The following is an 18646-nucleotide window of genomic DNA, read 5'->3' as shown; positions in this document are numbered from 1 at the left end:
AGTGGCAGATGACTGACCCAGCCTGGCCCAGTTACTAGCCAGTCTCGGTATCTTCACTGGGATCCACACGTGTTCCACGGAGGCTGCTGTCACTCGAGGCCACTGGGTTGGGAGTGCTAACCACCTCTGGATGCACTGAGGGGTTCCGTCTTGGTATGGCTCTGATAGATAAGCAAGAGCATGTGCACCGCAGTGTCAAGAGAGATCCTCAGCGGAAGCAGAGTAGTGGAGCATGGGCGGTGGGCTGCATCCTCATGATTGGCCTGACTACAGATGGGGAGCAGTGCAGTGAGCTGGCTGTGGGGTACGGAGGAGGTTCTATGAGTCTAGGTTTTCATGAGCTCCACAGAAAAGCCAGAGCCGTGGAGAATGCGTGTGTGTGTGTGTGTGTGTGTGTGTGTGTGTGTGTGTGTGTGTTTTCTCTGCGGCAGGAGAAGAATGAGGCGTGGGTATGTGAGGAGAGACCAGGAAGAAAGCATGGGTGAGAAAAGTGATTGTGTGTGGGGGGGAGAAAGGAGTTTGACAGAAGGTATGTATTAGAGAGGTGTGTGTGTGTGTGTGTGTGTGTGTGTGTGTGTGTGTGTGTGTGATATGTATGTCTGGGTGTGAGAGAGAGACAGAAGGGGTGGTGAGGAGGAAAATGCTGAGTCAGACACGGAACAGCAAGCATTTCCAATAAAGGAGGCTTAAGAAGCCAGATTTGACCCCAAGTCTGCCTGGTTGGAAACCTGCCCCTCCCACCCCCACAGTTTACATAATTCAAGTCTCTTAGAAATGAGAAAGCTTCGCTGTGTTTACTAATCATTCATGTAGTAAACTTACTTCGTTTGTTCAATAGTCATTTCAATTAAAGGCTGCACATTTATTGAGCACTTAGCATGGGCAATTGACTGTGCTTACGTTTTAGGAGAAACATGTCTTATTTAAGAGGTGTGGTGGGGAGTGTGGGCCTTGGCTTGGGGAAGCCAGCTCCAGCCTGTCTCTGTTCCTCACCAGCTCCAGCCTGCCTCTGTTACAAGCTCTGAAAGCCATCCTGGTCCCACATTTCCCAAGGCTGTTCCTGCTTTGTTTCCATGAGCTGACTCCAAATTACTGGTTTCTGAAGGTAAGCTGTTTCCCATGCTCGGCTGGATTTGGATTTGAGATTTCCCTGCATTGACTTCACTTCTTACTAGCATTTCTGACTGTGTCTTAATAACAGCGGAGACAGGTCTACTAAATGCTCATGCAAAGATACTGTTCTAATTCAGTGACTCCTGCAGGTCAACAAGCGAAGCCCTAGATGTTTGGATGTGAACCCTGACCTTTTGGCTGTAGGTGAAGTCCTAGGACATAGCCCAAAAGGATGCAGGCCCAACCTCAAAAACTTCACTGTAGCTAGAAGGCAGGAGACTGACAGATGTTGTGCAAAGCTCCCACGACTTCCCAGAAAGACTGGGTGATCTCCATTCAGAGCAGCAGAAGCTTAAGTGAGGATGAGGGGACCTCGCAGAAGAGATGGGCTGCCTTCTGATGCTGCTCTTCTGGAGGGCCAGTGAATAAAAAACAAAAACAAAAGCAAAAAACAAAAAAACCTAGGAGATGCGGTGCTTCTCTGGAGATACAGATTCTTCCTGTTCTTTATCTTCTCATAGATGCTTCCTGATTTTTTATCTCTACTCATAGCCAGCTCCTCCAGGGCCTGGAACCTGAGGCTGCCATGAGCTCAGGTGAACGTTCCCTGTTCCCAGATAGACCTTAAAACTCCAGAAGCTGTAGACTTGGTCTCCCTCAACACAATCTGTTCCTATCCTAACCCTTGACAAGAGGTCATTATCAGCGTGTAAATCATGAGAATCCCAAAGACATACAGAACAGTGAAGTGTGTATCCAAGCAGAGGAGTCATACTTAGGTCAAAGGCATTGAGCCACACTTCTAGAACATTTCTATTGCAAATAGAATACCTTTAATCTAACACAAAGAACAAATGTAATTAAGTGTGAAAAGTAGGAACCATTGGAACCAGCATGACAGACAAGCAAAAAGGTTGACAAAAGTTGAGAAGCCACAGTAGCACTCTCCCTGGGAGACTGTTGCTTTGGCCCATGAGAAACTCATCTTGGAAACCATAGAAGACTCAGGAGCCATCTTGACCACCCAAAGCCATGCAGTTCTTTCTAGAAATATAGCCCTCAGTAACCTGGAAAGTTAGACACCATCACTGTAGCTGGACAATAACTATGACAAATGACAATGACAATGATGATGATGTAGCTTGCTGAGTGATTGTGGGGTGCTGGGTGTTACATATAATTTGTATTTTCAAAACTTTAAAAAGTAGTCTTTATTTCTTTTTAGAGCTATTTTATACAAATGGGAAAATTAAACAGAAGCTGAGGAGAGTGCCCTTATGCCCCCATACGCCCTGACAAACACATATTTTCTCCTGTACGTGACGCCTAGCACTAGAAGGATCTATTTGTCCCTATTTGACATAACATTATCATCCAGGTGCAGGATTTACAACACAGTTCATGCTCAGTGCTAGACATTCTGTGGGTTTCTATAAATGTCAAATGACATATTTCCACCCTGCAGAATTATACACAATAGTTTGAAGGTTCTGAAAATGTTCAGTGTAGTTTTTTGGTCTTCTCATCAGAACTTGAGGTAGGCACCGCTGTCCCAATCACAGAATGTGACACAAAGGGCAGGAAATGAGTCCTTCCAGAGCAAATGGAACTAGCGGTGGGCCTGCTTTCCTCTAGTTGAGGACTGGAGTCCTTGGTCTACCCTCTAAGCTCAGCAACAAGGTCAAGGCCAAGAGCTGAAGCTGAACTTCAAGATTGTGAGATTTGAGGCCCTGTGGCCCTGGACCACGGCAAGCAAGTTTATCAGAACCTGGTTTCCATATATAATATCTCTGAGGCCCTGTGGTCCTGGACCATAGTAAGGGAGTTTATCAGGACCTGGTTTCCACATATAATATCTCTGAGGCCCTGTGGCCCTGACCATAGTAAGGGAGGCTATCAGGACCTGGTTTGCATGTGGACAGTTTTTATCACTTTCACATGACAGATAAACTTGTGGGTTAAAGAGAATTGTTAAGATAATAAAAACTATAACTAATTCTTTTCTTCACACACATGTTCTGTTCATAAGTTAACTGTTCACTCAAAATTTCAATTAGCTGCTATGTTTAAAAAGCTATCACGAGTAACTAACCCAAGTTTTATTGGCTGTTTTCAAAACTACAAAATGACCTCACCTTTGCCTGTAAGTAGAAAGAATGCCACATTCTCACTAAACGCACAACTAAGCACACCCTGAGCTTCCCTTCCTTTTCTGGAACACTGCATGCTCACTCAGGATAGCACTGAAATACAGTTTCTAAATTATCGTTCAAACAGCAATACAAATATCTTGGACTCTCCCAAAATAAGTAATTAGGGGTTGAGTGTATTTTCCCTTCTTCTCCTGGTTAATTGATTTATTTTATTTGCCTTTGTTGTTGGGATCTAAGTGGTATTTATTGGAATTGGTTTTGCTCAAGATAAAATTTAAAAGGGAAGCTGGGATGTCCCTCCTGACCACGGTTATCAGGTCCAGTCTATACTCAGGGGTTAGGAGCCGCAAGATGTGCACAGAAGTGCTTCCAAATGTTTCTCTGAATTTTCTTCAACAGGACAAATGAGAAGAAACACAGCTGTGTATGGTGTTAGAGATCTCAAGCCAGTAACTCAAAGTCCTCCATTTTCTAGGGATATAGGATTCTTTCCAGGAATCAATTTAAAATGACTCACAACATAACTGCAAACTATCGAGGGCTTGCATGTAGGATGCTCCCATTTCCAGCATGTTATTGCTGCTCTCAGTGTTTTTGAAATGACAGTTTTCCCTTCAATAGAACCAGTTTAAAATTAGAAAAATCAAACACACATTAGAGAAAGCAGATTTACTCTTCTATTAATTGATAGGGGATGTAAAGCTCCCACCATCTGGGTGGGGGCCATCACTTTCCCTGTGGAGCCCTGGTCATCAGGAGCCCACTCCTCTAATCTGGGAGCTGTCTGCCTTTTGGAAGCTAGCACTGGGTTTCCAGTGCTATGAATGCATTTGCACTGGGGAAGCTGCCTTTGCAACAATGTGCACAAATTGTGTGTGTGTGTGCTACTCTGTTCCTCCCTTTATTTAAGAACATGAACAACCTTGAAAGTTGAACTCCCCACTGTATTCTGGCTTCTCTATGCCCTGCTGGACAAGAGGTAAGCTAGTGTGCCCTATGCAATAACCAGAATATGATTCTTATAGGGAATGCAGCTTGAAGCTGATGAAGTTAAATATTACCAGAAGAAGCCTCCAGGACCACAGAAGTGTCTCCCTGTAGAGGCTGGAAGCTGCCCAGGTAGGTGGGGGTGGGGAGGGCCCTAATAGAAAAAATGTTGAAATATGACCCCGTGTTTCAACTTTAAATAAGCATTTCTGTCCTAATAGAAATCCCATCTAATGTCTCCTGCAGCTTTGATTTTGGAACACGTCACATTCCTCATTAAAGCAATCACTGTTAAAACATAAAGCAACACAGGATTTATTTCTTCATTAAACTGATGATCCGTATATGAAGCCAATTAACATTATGAGTCTGGTGAACATCAAGTGTAAAGAGGTTAGAGAAAATTAAAAGCAGTCACCTTGGTCTTTAGATAAAGAAAGTACACTTTTAGGTTGTAAATTATCAGAGTGTCCAAGCGGGACAGATCGGCAAATTTGGTTAATTGGGAAATACATTTTGCTGCACAGGAATTAAGGAAAAATAAGTTTCCTAGCTAACGCCCCCACCCCCTCTGTTTTGGGGAGGGGAGACCACAACGAATATCTATTAGTCACCTTCTCCAGGACCTGAGTATCGGAGGCAACTGGGGGCAAGGGGGTTCACGTCATCAAAGTTTACTGTAGCTTTTCCGTTTCCACAGTTGTTTGGTTAGTTGTTTATTCTCTGTTTTGCCATAGGGACGAGCCCAGCCTAGTAGCTATAGAAAAGGGACATCGGGTGAATTGAGGCTGAGGGTCCCGAGCTGACTTGGAGCCCCTCACAAGGTGGATGTTTTCCTGGAGCTGGGTTGGTTGTCCAGCCAAGGGCTTGGCCGGGCTCGCGTCAAGAAGCGCTGGGAGGGTCGGGCCAGGAGACAAGGGGGTCTTGGGGTGTTTCTCAGCCACCGGTAGGAGCGGTGCGTTTGAGACAGCAGAGTCGGGAGTTCTCTTCCTACTCCCGGCGCTAAGTGCGCATCCCAAATAACTTTCTAAAGTCTGAACCGGGAGAGGATTAAGATCTCTTGGAACTGGTTGTCCGGGCCTTGATGCGGGGCAGTACAGGACCTCACAAGGGCCCTGGGGACTGGTGGCTTCTTGGGCCAGCAAAACCGCCAGGTAGGATGAAGACGCTTGTCGCTGTCCGTGGTTCTGATCAGTCGGCTGATTCGGAGGGAGGCTCAGACTCTCCGTGCGAGTTTCCTTCCTAAGACCCGGCTCAGGTCAGGGCTTCCCAGGAACTTCCGCGGCTCAGGGTCAGCGACAGGGAGTTGATCCGAAGCTGGGAAATCACTGTTTTTGGGGGGCCAACGTGGCAGTCGGCGCTAGGTTGCTGGGGCCGAGGTTCCCGCGGATAGCGCAAGTGCACGCTGAGCCGAGCTGGCGGGGAACCCTTCTTCACCTCGCTTCCCGGGCTCTCGATTCCCGGAGCGCTTAAGGCGCCCTCGGGAAGCTGTAGCCCGGGGCAGGAGGGCATCCGAGGGGGTTCTCGGCAGACTCCGGAACTCAGGGGGCCTTCGGCTCCTGGAACTGGTTGCAGGGAGCAGGGATGTTCTCTGAGCCGGACCTGGAGGGAAGCCGGCGCCCGCGAGCCAGCAGTGGCCTGGGGCGGTGAAAGGGTCTGCCCCCAGCCTGGAAGCTGTGCACTGCCCCGCTGACCGTGCCGTCCACCGCGGGGGCCCACCCGTCTCACCCGCGCTCTCCACCCGGCCCGCTGCCTGGACTCTTGGAGTCTGTGGCCCCGGAGAAGAGCTGGCGCGGCGGGGTCTGTCCGCTCCAAGCTGAGAAGGAATTTCCAGCCTTTCCTTGCTCCCAGCAGGGCCGATTCCGGCCAGGGGCGGCTGAGTCCAGAAAGGGCCGCTTCTGTGAAAGAGGTTCGGCTTGCGTTGGCCAGAGCGATGCCGCGTTTCTTCTAGGCTGTTTTCCCAGGGGTGTCCACCGCTCGGCCAGGGCCTCAGCACTCGATTCTCCAGCTCCGCGCGACTCGCCCCAGGCGCTTGTCCACGAGTGGGCCCGCCAGGTCTTTTGTTTCCAAAGCTCTGTGTCTTTAAGATCAAGGCTGGATCCCAGACCAGGCAGGGACCCGACCCACCGCTTCGCCAAGGCTCTCAAACGCAGCATTAGAATGTTTATAAAATATTCAATTTATGCAGTCTGTCCAAGAAGCCATCGTCCCAAAATAAAATCGGCAGTCTAGACGCAACACAGACACCAGAACTTATCAACAGTTGTCTGACTCTCATTTTCTGATGCATCTTGAGTGGGTCATAATACCAACTTTATTTTCAGTGGTGCATAAATTAATTACACGCATTTAATAACCAAAATATCATTATATTCCCCCTTTAATATCATAAAGGCTTTCCGCCAGGGAAGCACTTAATAGTGCAGGGGGCCGTAACGGGCTATTATCCTGGTGTAATGCTATTACAGAACCAATTATGCGCCATTAGACTTGCTTTTTTTGCAGTTTATGTGATTTGATCCAATCCCGCGCCCCTGACTTGAAAATTTCAACCCGGTACTTTAGAGTTTAATTTTCACCCAGGCAGAGAGAAGGGCGGTCTCTCTCCGCTGAGTGTCTGCCTCGGATGCATTTTAAAAGTAATTGCGAAGGGTCCCACTGCATATCATTTGCAGGGAGAAGCGAACATAAATTCAGGGACCCCTTGCTGAGAACAAAATCAAACTTTCCTTTTGTACGATCGCTTGGAAAGGAAAGCCGTGTGCAAAGAGTACCCCCAAAACCCATCCGGCGGCGACAATTAGCAGCGCTTTGGTAATTTTGCAGTCCAGGAGTCGCCAGGCCTCTGACAAGGGCGAGTTGAAATCTAATCTCGCTCAGAGAAAGAAGGTTTGAGTGTGAATGGACCCAGAGGGGTAGGGTTGGGGCGACTGTTTCGAGCATAATCTCTTTGGGGAGGGAGGATGTTAGTGGCTGTTGTTTCTATTTTCTTTTAAAAGAAAAGAGGAAAAAAGATTCCTGATGTTTGCTGAGAAGTGACGGATTTTTTTTTTTTTTACACCACGTGGGCCATTTGTAAGGCCCAATAGACCTATCCAAGTTACTCGCTGTAGACAGCGCTGGAAATAATCAGATTAAGGCCAATTATGCGTGAGATTATAAAGGCGAGTGCTGAGCGGCGGCGCGCGCTGTAGACAGACAGCAAGACATCTGGCCACTTCCCCAGTCACTTCTCTGGTCCTGCGGGCGCCAGCAGCGCCAAGCCCCGCCCGCCGCCAGCCGAGCCCCGCGTGCGGACCAGAGGCGATCACACTCGGGCCTTCTCGCCCGCCTCCCGCGGAGGTAGGCAGGGTTCCCGACCCGCTTCTCCCGCTCCCTGCTCTGGGCCTTGGGTTCCACCGGCTTCTTGGCCCGAGCTGCTGCGCGTGCAGATGGCCTTGCGCGATCGCCTGAACTCGCTGCGGTGGCCAAGTGCAGCGCTTGCGGCCGGGACCCCTGAGAACCAGGAGCCAGACTGTGCCCAGCTCGGTGAGGGCGCGGTTGTCCAGCAGCCGAACCTACGCGAAAGACTGACCGTAGGGTCACGGTTTGGGACTGGAGGGGTAACCACTTCCCCCCAGACTCCCCTCCCCTCAACCCGCGGGGGCCCCAGGGGGCCAACGGCTTTGGGAAGGGCTTTGTAGGAGGGGCACTCCCGGTGATCCTTGGGGTGCGCGGGCAGGAGACTCAGGCTCTACTGCTGTTTGCTTTGCAGCCAGGCCGGAGCCACGCACAGGCACAGGTCTGCCAGGCCGCCGCTAGCCCTGGTTCAGCCTTCAAGGCCAATCCGACCGTCGGCGATGTTTTATTTCCACTGTCCGCCACAGCTAGAAGGTGAGTAAGCGCCGCTTTCAGGACTGTTTGGCCAGGCCAAGGCAGCCAAAAGCGGCTGGGGCCGCAGCAGGGTTGATGGGTGTTGGGGTCTTCGTCCCTCGAGGTGGCAGCCGCATGGCAGTGCTTAGGGGCGCCCTTAGCCCCCTCCCTACACCCAGCTCCATCCCTCCGCCCGGATGCCACCTGCCTTCCCACCTCCCTCTCTGCCTGGGTCGTGCGCTGCCCCGGGCTATGGGTGCCTCGGGGACGCCAGGTCCTCCCAGCACAGATGCTGGTGTCACGCCTCTAATCGGGGCTCCTCTACCCAGGGGGCCCGCATCAATCTTTCACGGTGTTTTGCTAACATCCCAGAAAACCAAAGCAAGTTGAACTGCCCGCTGTGTCCTGGGCTCCTATGCTCGCCACGAAGGGCCTGATTGCCCTCATCCTGGGCGTTGGCGAGAATGCTCCGGGATCTCACATGTAATTCTGGACAACTTAACGTCAATTCCTAGCGGCAAAGCTGTCCCTGGAGACAAGTTCCCTGCTAGTTACCTGCTCCGGTGCCTAGGCATAGCTTCATCTTAGCGACTCACTGTATTTCTGACCGCAAATGCCCACTCGCACTAAATCCCAGGACCAAGGTCTGGTGGTTTAAGGTCTTTAGACCTTAGGAAAAAAAACCTCCTTTCCCTATTCCTTCTATGGTCTCTTCTTCCAGTTGTGAGATGGGGCAGGGGTAGTCAGAAGTGAAGAGCTTGCATCTCTAGGTATCCCTAAGCAGGGCCCGGGGGATGCAAGGGTGAATTCTCCCTGGCAGTGATTTGTAGCCATTAGGTGGGCATGCTGCCCCAAACTCTGGCTTGTGCTGTGGCCCTGAGACACTGGAACTTTTATAAGCCTGGGATACTTGCCCACCTTTCTGTAAGTTACCTTAAGCAGTTCCCAGTCTCAACCATGATTTGGGAGTGGGTTTTTATTTTTCCTATAAAAGCCCTTAAGCAACTAGCAGAGTTTGCTAAAGAAAGCTGGTGGGAAGGCATCATTTGAGCTCTGCATGCCTGCATTTCAACACCAGGAAAGACCCAGGCAGGGGCAGCTTTATGGCAGAGTCAGAAAGGCACAATCCTTGACTACTGTACCCAGGACTGTGTGTGTAGTTTCTATGTGCTGCTGACTCCAACTTCAGCACCGATTGCCAGTCCCCAGCCCAGGCTACCGTCAATTGGGAAAAGAAGAGATCTGGGCATTTAGCAAGCTGTGTACATTCTGGTGACCTAAGCAGGAGCCTGCTTGGAAGCGTGGGTTACAGAAGTGACTTAGAGACCACCTTAACTCAGGCTCTCTGACCTGCTTACTGCCCTTAGCTTATTTCTTCTTAGCTTAGTTGCTACCCATGCTCTCTGTAGACCGCACGTTGACGCTGACTGATGTGACCAGAAGGAGAGAGACTTTTGTAGATATATATCTGAGCCAGTTTTTCAGGAGGGGAATTTATGTCTAGGTCAGTCTCGCTGGGGCAGGCTGGTGAGCAGTAGGCAAGACAGTTGAGAATGACTTTGGGCAGCAGACCTCGGGTTCTAGGGAGGCACAAAGGAGAAAGCCGGAGTGTGAATGCAGTCTTACTTCTCAGATACTTTGCTCGGGTTAAATTAGAGAGTGCTGCGTGGCTCTCAAGGCGAAGAACCCACACACTGGGGAGCAAAGCCCGCCTCTTTTCTCATGAGTCCATCGTCGCCCGAGCGCTTCATTCCACGTCGGCTATGTCGTATTTGCACCGAGAGTATGTTGTCTAGTCATCCTGGACTTCGGTTTTGGTTTTACTTCATGACACATCTTTGAGATTTTTCCATGCTGTGTGTATGGATCCACTTATTTTTCTTTTAGACTGCTGTGTAGTATTCCGGTTTTTGGTTTGCAGAATATATCCACAAATGTGTGCTTGGTGTGCCTCTTGTTTTATCTCCTAATTGCAACATCTCCAAGAACATTCCTCCCTCTCTCTTTCAGCCTTCTTTATAGTTATATTCATAGATTAAAAACCTGTGCACTTAAATTTTTGATGGTTACTATTCAGCTGCCTTCTAATACATTTTCACCAATTGATACTCATATGAATAATAAATGCACATGAGCAATTTATTTATAGGTTCTGGGCATCATTATGCACTTTTTTAGACCAAATAATGAACATATTATTTCATTGTCCTAATATATTCTGTTTGAGGAGCTGTGCATAACTTTATCAAGCATTCTATTTCTTTTCAAGAAGCCCACTGTCATCTTTCCTTTACTCTTAGGCTGTCAGTCTTTTCCTTCCTGGCTTGGTGAAGTCAGGTCTTGCAGGCTGGGAAGCATTGTGAGCAATGTTGAAGCAAAGTTGTAAGGGAGGAGACTGGGTGAGACAGTGACCAGGGAGTTTGAGAGTGTGCTCCATGCTTGGCCAGTCAAATACTTTACTTCAGAAAGAGACAGCAAAGCATGGGAAACAAGGCTGCTTTGAATCAGTCCCTTTGGGTTTCTATCAAGATGAAGAGAAATACTTGTTACTAGGGTTTTGAGGAAGAGTGCAGTTTGGATGGGGGGAGAAAGCTCTCCTAGAGAAGGGGGCAGTGTTTTGACAAGACACCATCAGGTAGGGTTAAACATCACTCACTGGGACTGTGTAGATGGAATATGAGAAGGCCTGGAGGACTTGGTCTTCTAGGGACCAAGGTGCTGGTGAAGGACGCCGTGGTCTCAGAGCTGCGGTGAGCCCTGGGTGATTCTGGCAGTAGCGCCCATGGCAGGTGAATGGAACTGGTTAATGGAAACCTACTCATTTGTTTTCCTAAGAAGCCATTGTGGACTATCAAGTAAATAGTGCACATTTGGAGAATGATCCAAATGCACGTTTGGGGCCAGACTGCATTCTGGCTTCATCGTGAGCACTGGAGGCTGCTGGCGAGAACAATGTCTTTCTTTTTCCAGGGAAGTGGGGAGGGACAGCAGGATGTCATGTAAGGCCTGTTTACCTAGTGGAGTGTCCTTGGAGAGTGGCCCTAGCAAGTTAGTTTGGCATTCATTGGTGTAGGCCTTTTGTTAATTGGTATCTATGTAATAGACCCACTATGGTGCTGATGAGCTGTGACCAGCAGTAATTTATAATCATTTATAAACTTCTTACCTCCCTGAATTCTGTACTTCTAGAAGGAAAGTGGTGTGAAAAGCTCTCGGTGTTTCCTTTCTTTCCCAGCCTTTAGCCCTTGGTAGTTATAGCAACAAGGCGAGTAAGCCTACAGGTGTATTCAGTCTTCTGTGGGAGGGTCCACGGTAGGGGGCAGGCAGACAGGGGGCAGAGGGCAGTTAGGAGTAGGAAGGCAGATGAGGACCACAGTTCCCTCAAGCCACTGACCCCTCCTGACTCAGAGACCACAATTTCACAGGGAGTGGACTTGACTGTCTTGGATCTTAAGGTGGCCATTGTCCTATGCAATAAGGAAACCTGCTCCTACAAAGGTTTTGTGGAGACACAGAGCCTGGGGTAGTGAAAAGAGGTGCCTTACTAAGAGAGCACAGAGACACATGTTGGAAGGACGGGCTCCCTGGTGTGTGTGTGTGTGTGTGTGTGTGTGGTCTGCAGACCCGGGTCTCTCCCCCTGCACTGATCCCATCCACTCCCTGTAGGCACAGCACCTGTGTGTGTGTGTGTGTGTGTGTGTGTGTGTGTGTGTGTGTGTGTGGTCTGCAGACCCGGGTCTCTCCCCCTGCACTGATCCCATCCACTCCCTGTAGGCACAGCACCTGTGTGTGTGTGTGTGTGTGTGAGTGTGTGTGTGAGTGTGTGTGAGTGTGTGTGAGTGTGTGTGTGAGTGTGTGTGAGTGTGTGTGTGAGTGTGTGTGAGTGTGTGTGAGTGTGTGTGTGAGTGTGTGTGTGAGTGTGTGAGTGTGTGAGTGTGTGTCTGTGTGTGAGTGTGTGAGTGTGTGTGTGTGAGTGTGTGTGTGTGTGTGTGCGTGTGTGTGTGTGTGTGTGTGTCTCTCCCCCTGCACTGATCCCATCCACTCCCTGTAGGCACAGCACCTGTGTGTGTGTGTGTGTGTGTGAGTGTGTGTGAGTGTGTGTGAGTGTGTGTGTGAGTGTGTGTGAGTGTGTGTGAGTGTGTGTGAGTGTGTGTCTGTGTGTGAGTGTGTGAGTGTGTGTGTGTGAGTGTGTGTGAGTGTGTGTGTGAGTGTGTGTGAGTGTGTGTGTGTGTGTGTGTGTGTGTGTGTGTGTGTGTGTGTGTCTCTCCCCCTGCACTGATCCCATCCACTCCCTGTAGGCACAGCACCTTTTGGCAACCATTCTACAGGGGATTTCGATGATGGGTTTCTTCGAAGAAAACAGCGCAGGAACCGGACCACCTTCACCCTTCAGCAGGTAAGGACAGGTTCCTCAGAGTGAGCACCAGGTTCTTCCCACCTCCCCCAAAGTCAGAGGAGCCACTCCCCTTTGCCTTTTAAAAGGAGGCCAACTGTTGAGTTAACTAGGTCTTTGTTTCCTTGAATAACTTAAACGTGTTTGCCTGGGGAAAGGATAGTTAACTCGGGCCTCCTAATTCCAGATAATCAGTAAGGAAGCAGCTATGGAATTTTCCCCAGGTCTTAGACAGATGATCTGAGGCACATTTCCCTGTCAGCAGAATGCAAGTTGGGTAATCTTTTTTTTTTTTTTTTTGTAATTTTTTTGAAACAGGGTTTCTCTGTGTAGCCCTGGGTATCCTGGAACTTGCTCTGTAGACCAGGCTGGCCTTGAATTTACAGAGATCCAGCCTCTGCCTCCTGGGTGCTGGGATTGAAAGCATGCACCACCACGCCCTGCCTCAGGCGAGGCCTTCTCGTCCCCAGATAGACAGATGGGAGAACTGACCTACAAGGTTGCCTCATGAGCAGACACAGTAGCTGGCTGGAAGTAGAAGGGCCACAGCTGCAACTTTTCTTCTGGGCTTCCCAGAGCTGAGTGTCGGAGAGCAGCCAGCCTCCTTCCTGAACTGAATGAAGGTGACCCCCATACGCCTGTAAGGCTCCTGTGGGGCTGACTCCTCTAGGGTTCCACAGGCGGACAGCCCTTTCGACTCCCGTGGTGGCACTGTGGAGATCACTCTGTTCATGAGACAACCCTAGACTCTTTATTCCCGTGAAAAATTTCAGCAGAAACACACAGAAGCATCCATTACTTGTCTGTTTCTGTGTCTCAGGGAGGGCACATTGTGGCTGTTAGTAGCCTTAACTATGAAATCAACTACTGGAACTTAAGTTGTCATTCTGTGGAATCTCCCTTATCTTTAAAAGATGATATTTTATTTATGTCTTGCACGTGTGTGTGTCCATGTGGGCCTGTGTGCGCCTGCATGCCACGGTGCACATAAAGAGGTCAGAGAACAGCCTGCAGGAGCTGGGTCTCCGCTTCCCATGTGTGTCTTTGGGACCTGGCTCCCTTCACCGGGCTCGCCCGAGCACCTTCGCCCAGGCCTTTGTGGGATCTTTATAGACAGCTCTCTTCTCCATTTCCTTCCTGGATTTGGTTTTCGAAATTGCTTCCTCACCACTCCTGGCAACTCCGAAGCACGCATCCTCTCCCTCACCTAGCCGCAGCCTCTCACCAGTAAACATTTCTTTTTCCTTTACCAGCTGGAAGCTCTGGAGGCGGTCTTTGCCCAAACACACTACCCAGATGTCTTCACCAGAGAGGAGCTAGCCATGAAAATAAACCTCACAGAAGCCAGAGTGCAGGTAAACCTTCTCTTAAATTATTTAACTCTCTAATATTAAAACTGGCAAACTTTTTTTTTTGACATCATGACTGCAGAGTGCACATTTGGCCAAAGAAAGCAAATGAAGACTATCTGTCATTTTCATGATGCACTTTAATAACATCAACATAATGTGGAATATTAGATTAGGTTGATTAATCGGTCATTCATAATTAACTAGTGATAATGTTCTACACTAATTTGTCCGCGTCTCTAAGGTACTAAATTACATCAATGCACATCCATTTCCTTGCTTTGGAAAAAAAAAAAGCTGAGATGCTATTCGCAAAGCAAATCTGACCGCTCTGGGGTGAGGCCGGTCAATTGCAGAGAACAGCGTTTCCAGATGGGAAGCAGGGCAGGATCTGCTTTCCAGAAACTGCATCATGCCCGACTTTGCCCTGCACATAGACTCTTTGAGCAAAGTGGACCTGAAAAACACGTGCAATTTAAAAATCTTTAAACAGCAGCAGCAAATCGGCTGAGCAGATATGGGCCGGCTGGCCCGGGGGGGGCACTAAGCTGCATTGCTTTTCTGGAAGCTGCTTTTAAGTGCCGAGCGCAGCAGCCGTGCCTGAGTGAGTACGAGAGAAGTCTCACAGCACTGCCTCTCCAGGCCCGTTATTCTCTGCGCACAATTATATATTCATTTTATTTATGGGGTTGCCTCCATGCTGTTTCTCTTCTTTTTTATGTAGGGGCTTGGGGTTAAGACTATGCAAAGATCTAATTGTAGGAAATATAATAGTTTGCTTTCCGTTCCCCTGGGTCATGTTAGTATCTCTTAAAAACCAATGGCTGAAGAGAGATAATGGAATTCTGAGCAGTAAATTGGGGGTTGTAAACAAATTATTTCCCCTATAATCAGATTATGTGATCCTGATTATTAAATCTGAACATGAATCATTGGTCATATGCGGGCAAATTAAACTGATTATTATTTGGGAATGAAAATGTTCTTTGGCCCGGACCCCTCTATAGTTTCTTTTTTTAATGCCAGCTTGCCAATAGCTGCCTAAAGACTGAACTGCAAATTGAGATAAATGACACAATTATTGAGCATTCAGAAGAAGAAGATCATAACTTCTCCCTGAAAGGTGCAAGGGTAAGATAGGGGTGGTGACAATTAAAGCTGAGAATTGTTGTCCCGGCCATTGTTGGCTATTATGCAGGCAGACAAAGGTAGGCACGCTCTTGCGTAGCCAGCTTCCATGTGGGGACAAGAGCCTCGGTGGCGGGAAGGGAGATGTGTTTACACTTATACCACTTGCTCATTCAAATATGATTAATGTTCTATAAAGCAGGGTCTTAATCGAAGCTGATGTTGTCAAACAATAACTAAATAGGGAAATAAACGACTCCATCACGCTCCTTCCTCAGAAGCGGGCGGACTGTCAGTGCAAAGTCATTAAAATATGATAATGAAAAATAGCTCAATTAAATGTTGTTATAGCTGTGACCTTCATTCAATTAAGACACAAGAAAGTGTCTGCATTTTGCTTTGCATTTAACTGCCCTAAATTTAGAATATAGATAAAATCATTATTCAATGGTTGCTGATATGTGCAATTAAAAGCCAACACGATTAAAAACAGAAAGGAACGCAGTTGAAGGAGAAAGAGAATTAAGAGATAGGGTGGGCTAGCGGGGGGCTCAGCCTCAAGGGTCCAGGCTCTTTGCCCACTCCACCGTGCCATGGCAAGAGAGTGTGGGGCGTTTCTCTGCCCTTTGGAGCGGACCTAGATTTTAGACAAATCACCTCTGAGAAGAGGTGAGGAGAGGGAGGTTTCTTTGGGGAAAGACCTGTGGGCTTTTGTTGCTTTCTGTGAACATCTTAAGCTGGAACTGCCAGGACTCTATCAGCAAATGCAATTTCTTTCTCTCCCCAGACTTAGGAATTAGCTGACACCAATTTCTAAGCGAGTGCCAAACTAAGGTCAAGGGTAGACAAACCTTGTCTTGACCCGAGGTTAAAGTAGATGGGACACTAATCACTTTACTGAGTGTCCAATTGCTGTACTGCCAGGCACTGTGCAGTATTTTGCGTGTATGTCAGCCTTCCTAACAATGCTTGGGGGTGGTAGCATCGTCCTCTTCCCCAAAACTGTGCCTCATACTCCTGAGCCATGTCACTGGGGTTTTCGTTGTGGGTTCTTCCACTTACCACTTGGATGACCTTTGGCAGGTGAGTGAACTCCCCCGTCTATGAAATGGGGATGACTTATCTCGGAGGGTTCCCGTGGACCCCAACCCACATTTGTTAACCAAGCTTCAGAATTCCTAAGCCACTCTGACTCCAGAGAGAGGGTTTCTCCTGAATACTGCAGGTGGCTGGTCAGGAACAGGTTCCTGTATACAGCGATGATCCTTCAGGGGCAGAGCTCCGGTGTGAGCTTGCTGGAAGGTGGATTGTGTCTTTTTTGACAAGAAGCCCCGGAACAGCATTTTACAAATTGCTTTCACCATGTTCCCTGTAGGGAAAACATTTCACATCAAAATCATGTTCTCACAGGCAGCTCAGTGTTGCGAACTCCTACAGGATGCCGATTTCCCTTCCTGTGGGCAATGCCCTTGGTATTTTCTGCTCTTTACTAGTTATTGGAAAGCGCCTGTCAGAAGCAGCCCAGCTCTGGTCTGAAGTTCTGAGGCCGAGAACTGACGGCATCTGCATGGGCCTCCTGGGGTTTGTGCATGGGTCATGGCTGGGTCCTCTTGGCTGACTGTCTGCCTCCCTTGGGTATGTTTCCTATGGGATTTAGGTTTGGTTCCAGAACCGAAGAGCCAAATGGAGGAAGACAGAGAGAGGGGCCTCTGACCAGGAACCAGGGGCCAAGGAGCCCATGGCAGAGGTGACACCACCACCCGTGAGAAACATCAATTCTCCTCCACCAGGGGACCAGGCCCGGAGCAAGAAGGAAGCCCTGGAGGCCCAGCAGAGGTGAGATTAGTGTGGCCATGGACTATGGGTCTGGGGTAGCTCTGGAGGAAGGCTGGACTTCAATGGAATGTTCTGTTTTCGCCAGCCTGGGACGAACAGTGGGCCCTGCCGGGCCTTTCTTCCCCTCCTGCTTGCCAGGGACCCTTCTGAACACAGCTACCTATGCCCAGGCCCTGTCACACGTGGCATCTCTGAAAGGTAAGGTTTGCTGGGCTGGCGGGTGCAGAGGGTGGGGCGGGAGAGAGGGTGGAGACTGTCTCGTCTCCCTGCTGTCTCGTCTCCCTGCTGTCTCTGCTGGGTAACCTTTGGCTCCCGCCAGTCACGGCCAGGATCACAGTCACCACCCACTGCCACACTTGCTGTCCTGTTTGATTTCGAACAGCCTGAGAATGTAGGTGAGAGTTACCCTGCTTCATCCCACCCAACTGAGGGCTTTTCTTAGAGGCAGGCAGGCCATGCTTCCCGTCTCCTCCGGTCACAGTTTAAGGTGCTGGTTTGCAGCTCCTGGGGAGGACTAGGAGGGGTGGCGGTCTCAGTTTCCAGGACTTGTTCATCTGAATATCCTGCCTATTTAGGCTCCTTAGGGATTCCTTGGGACAGAGGTCTGAATCCATAGGACTTTGATGCCTTGTCTGTGGCTAGATTGTGGGAAGGGAGAAATCTACTGTAGTTGCTTGATCAGGATCGGAGCAAAGGCCTTTGCAGGGCTGTTCCTTGGGCATTTCTGGGGCACTGTCCCCAGAAATAAGGGCTTATCTAGTGTCTTTCAATTCCAGGCTACAAAAGCAAACCAAACCCTACGGGAACTGTGCTGGCTGGGGGGAGGGGGCGGTGGGGGGTGGGGGGTGTGGAGGTGGGGATGACAACAGGACATGGAAGAGCCCCATAGTGGATCTGGGAGATGGTTGTGAATGCTATCCTCAGGGCTTGTTTGTCACATGAGGTCTGGGGGATGGGCTTGTGGGTGTGGGCTATAGGTTTTTCCCAGAGAACAGGCAGTAGGGGAGGTCTCCTAAGATATCTACAGCTTGTTCTGTGCTGCAGTGTTGTGGTCTCAGATGTCACTGGCCTCCAAGGGGTACCTCTACAGCAGGTGTGTTGAAGTAAACACACACACACACACACACACACAGACAGACGGACAGACATATATACACACACACACACACAGACAGACAGACATACACAGGCCCGCACCCATCCACTTACTGAGGAACCTCCAGCCATATTCATAGGACACAATAGGCTGCTCTGGAGCACTACAGGCTGAGCACACCGATTCAAAACTGTGAAATATAAAATGCCCCAGAATCACAAACTTGAGTATAGGGGTGATGCAGCACATGGGAAATTCTGCGTGGACCTCATGTGACAGGAGACGGTGAAAAGGCAAAGGCATGAAAATTATTGTGTGAAATTACCCCCATGGTCAGTGAGTAAATGTGCATGAAACCTAAGCAAACTTTGTGTTTAGACTTGTGGCTCAACCCCAAGATACCTTATTATGTATATTCAAATATTCCCATGTCTAAAAAAAGAAAAAAAACCCAGATCAGAAACATTTCAGGTCTCAGGCATTTTAGATAAGGGATGGGCAACCTGGACAGAGATGTTAGCCAACTCAAGGTCCTAGAGGAGCTTGGCACTATCCCAGGGGCTGATCCTGACAAAGGCGCAGGCCTCATCCCTCTGTCTGTAAAACACTGTCAGTCGTAGTTATTTCCATTGCTACTCTACAACAGTAATTTTCCTACTGTTACGAATCGTAATATAATTTTTTTGGTTTTTCGAGGCAGGGGTTCTCTGTATTGTTTTGGAGGTTGTCCTGGAACTCG

At 49.0% G+C, this 18646-nt stretch overlaps 1 protein-coding gene across 1 annotated transcript in view; it reads left to right on the top strand.

The window, feature by feature from the left end:
• Nucleotides 1-8011: 8011 nt before the first annotated feature.
• Nucleotides 8012-18646, top strand: part of Drgx (dorsal root ganglia homeobox) — a 29713-nt gene continuing 19078 nt past the window's right edge. The window contains exons 1-5 of the mRNA XM_040747736.1: nt 8012-8126; nt 12404-12501; nt 13752-13853; nt 16633-16811; nt 16897-17009. Coding sequence (XP_040603670.1) covers nt 8093-8126; nt 12404-12501; nt 13752-13853; nt 16633-16811; nt 16897-17009 — 526 coding nt within the window. The 5' untranslated portion in view covers nt 8012-8092. The remainder of the gene's footprint in view (nt 8127-12403; nt 12502-13751; nt 13854-16632; nt 16812-16896; nt 17010-18646) is intronic.

Source organism: Mesocricetus auratus, unplaced genomic scaffold, assembly GCF_017639785.1.
Source record: "Mesocricetus auratus isolate SY011 unplaced genomic scaffold, BCM_Maur_2.0 Super-Scaffold_100006, whole genome shotgun sequence".
NCBI lineage: Eukaryota > Metazoa > Chordata > Mammalia > Rodentia > Cricetidae > Mesocricetus > Mesocricetus auratus.
The sequence above is the reverse complement of the archived record's forward strand: the minus strand, read 5'-3'. Positions and strand labels throughout refer to the sequence as shown.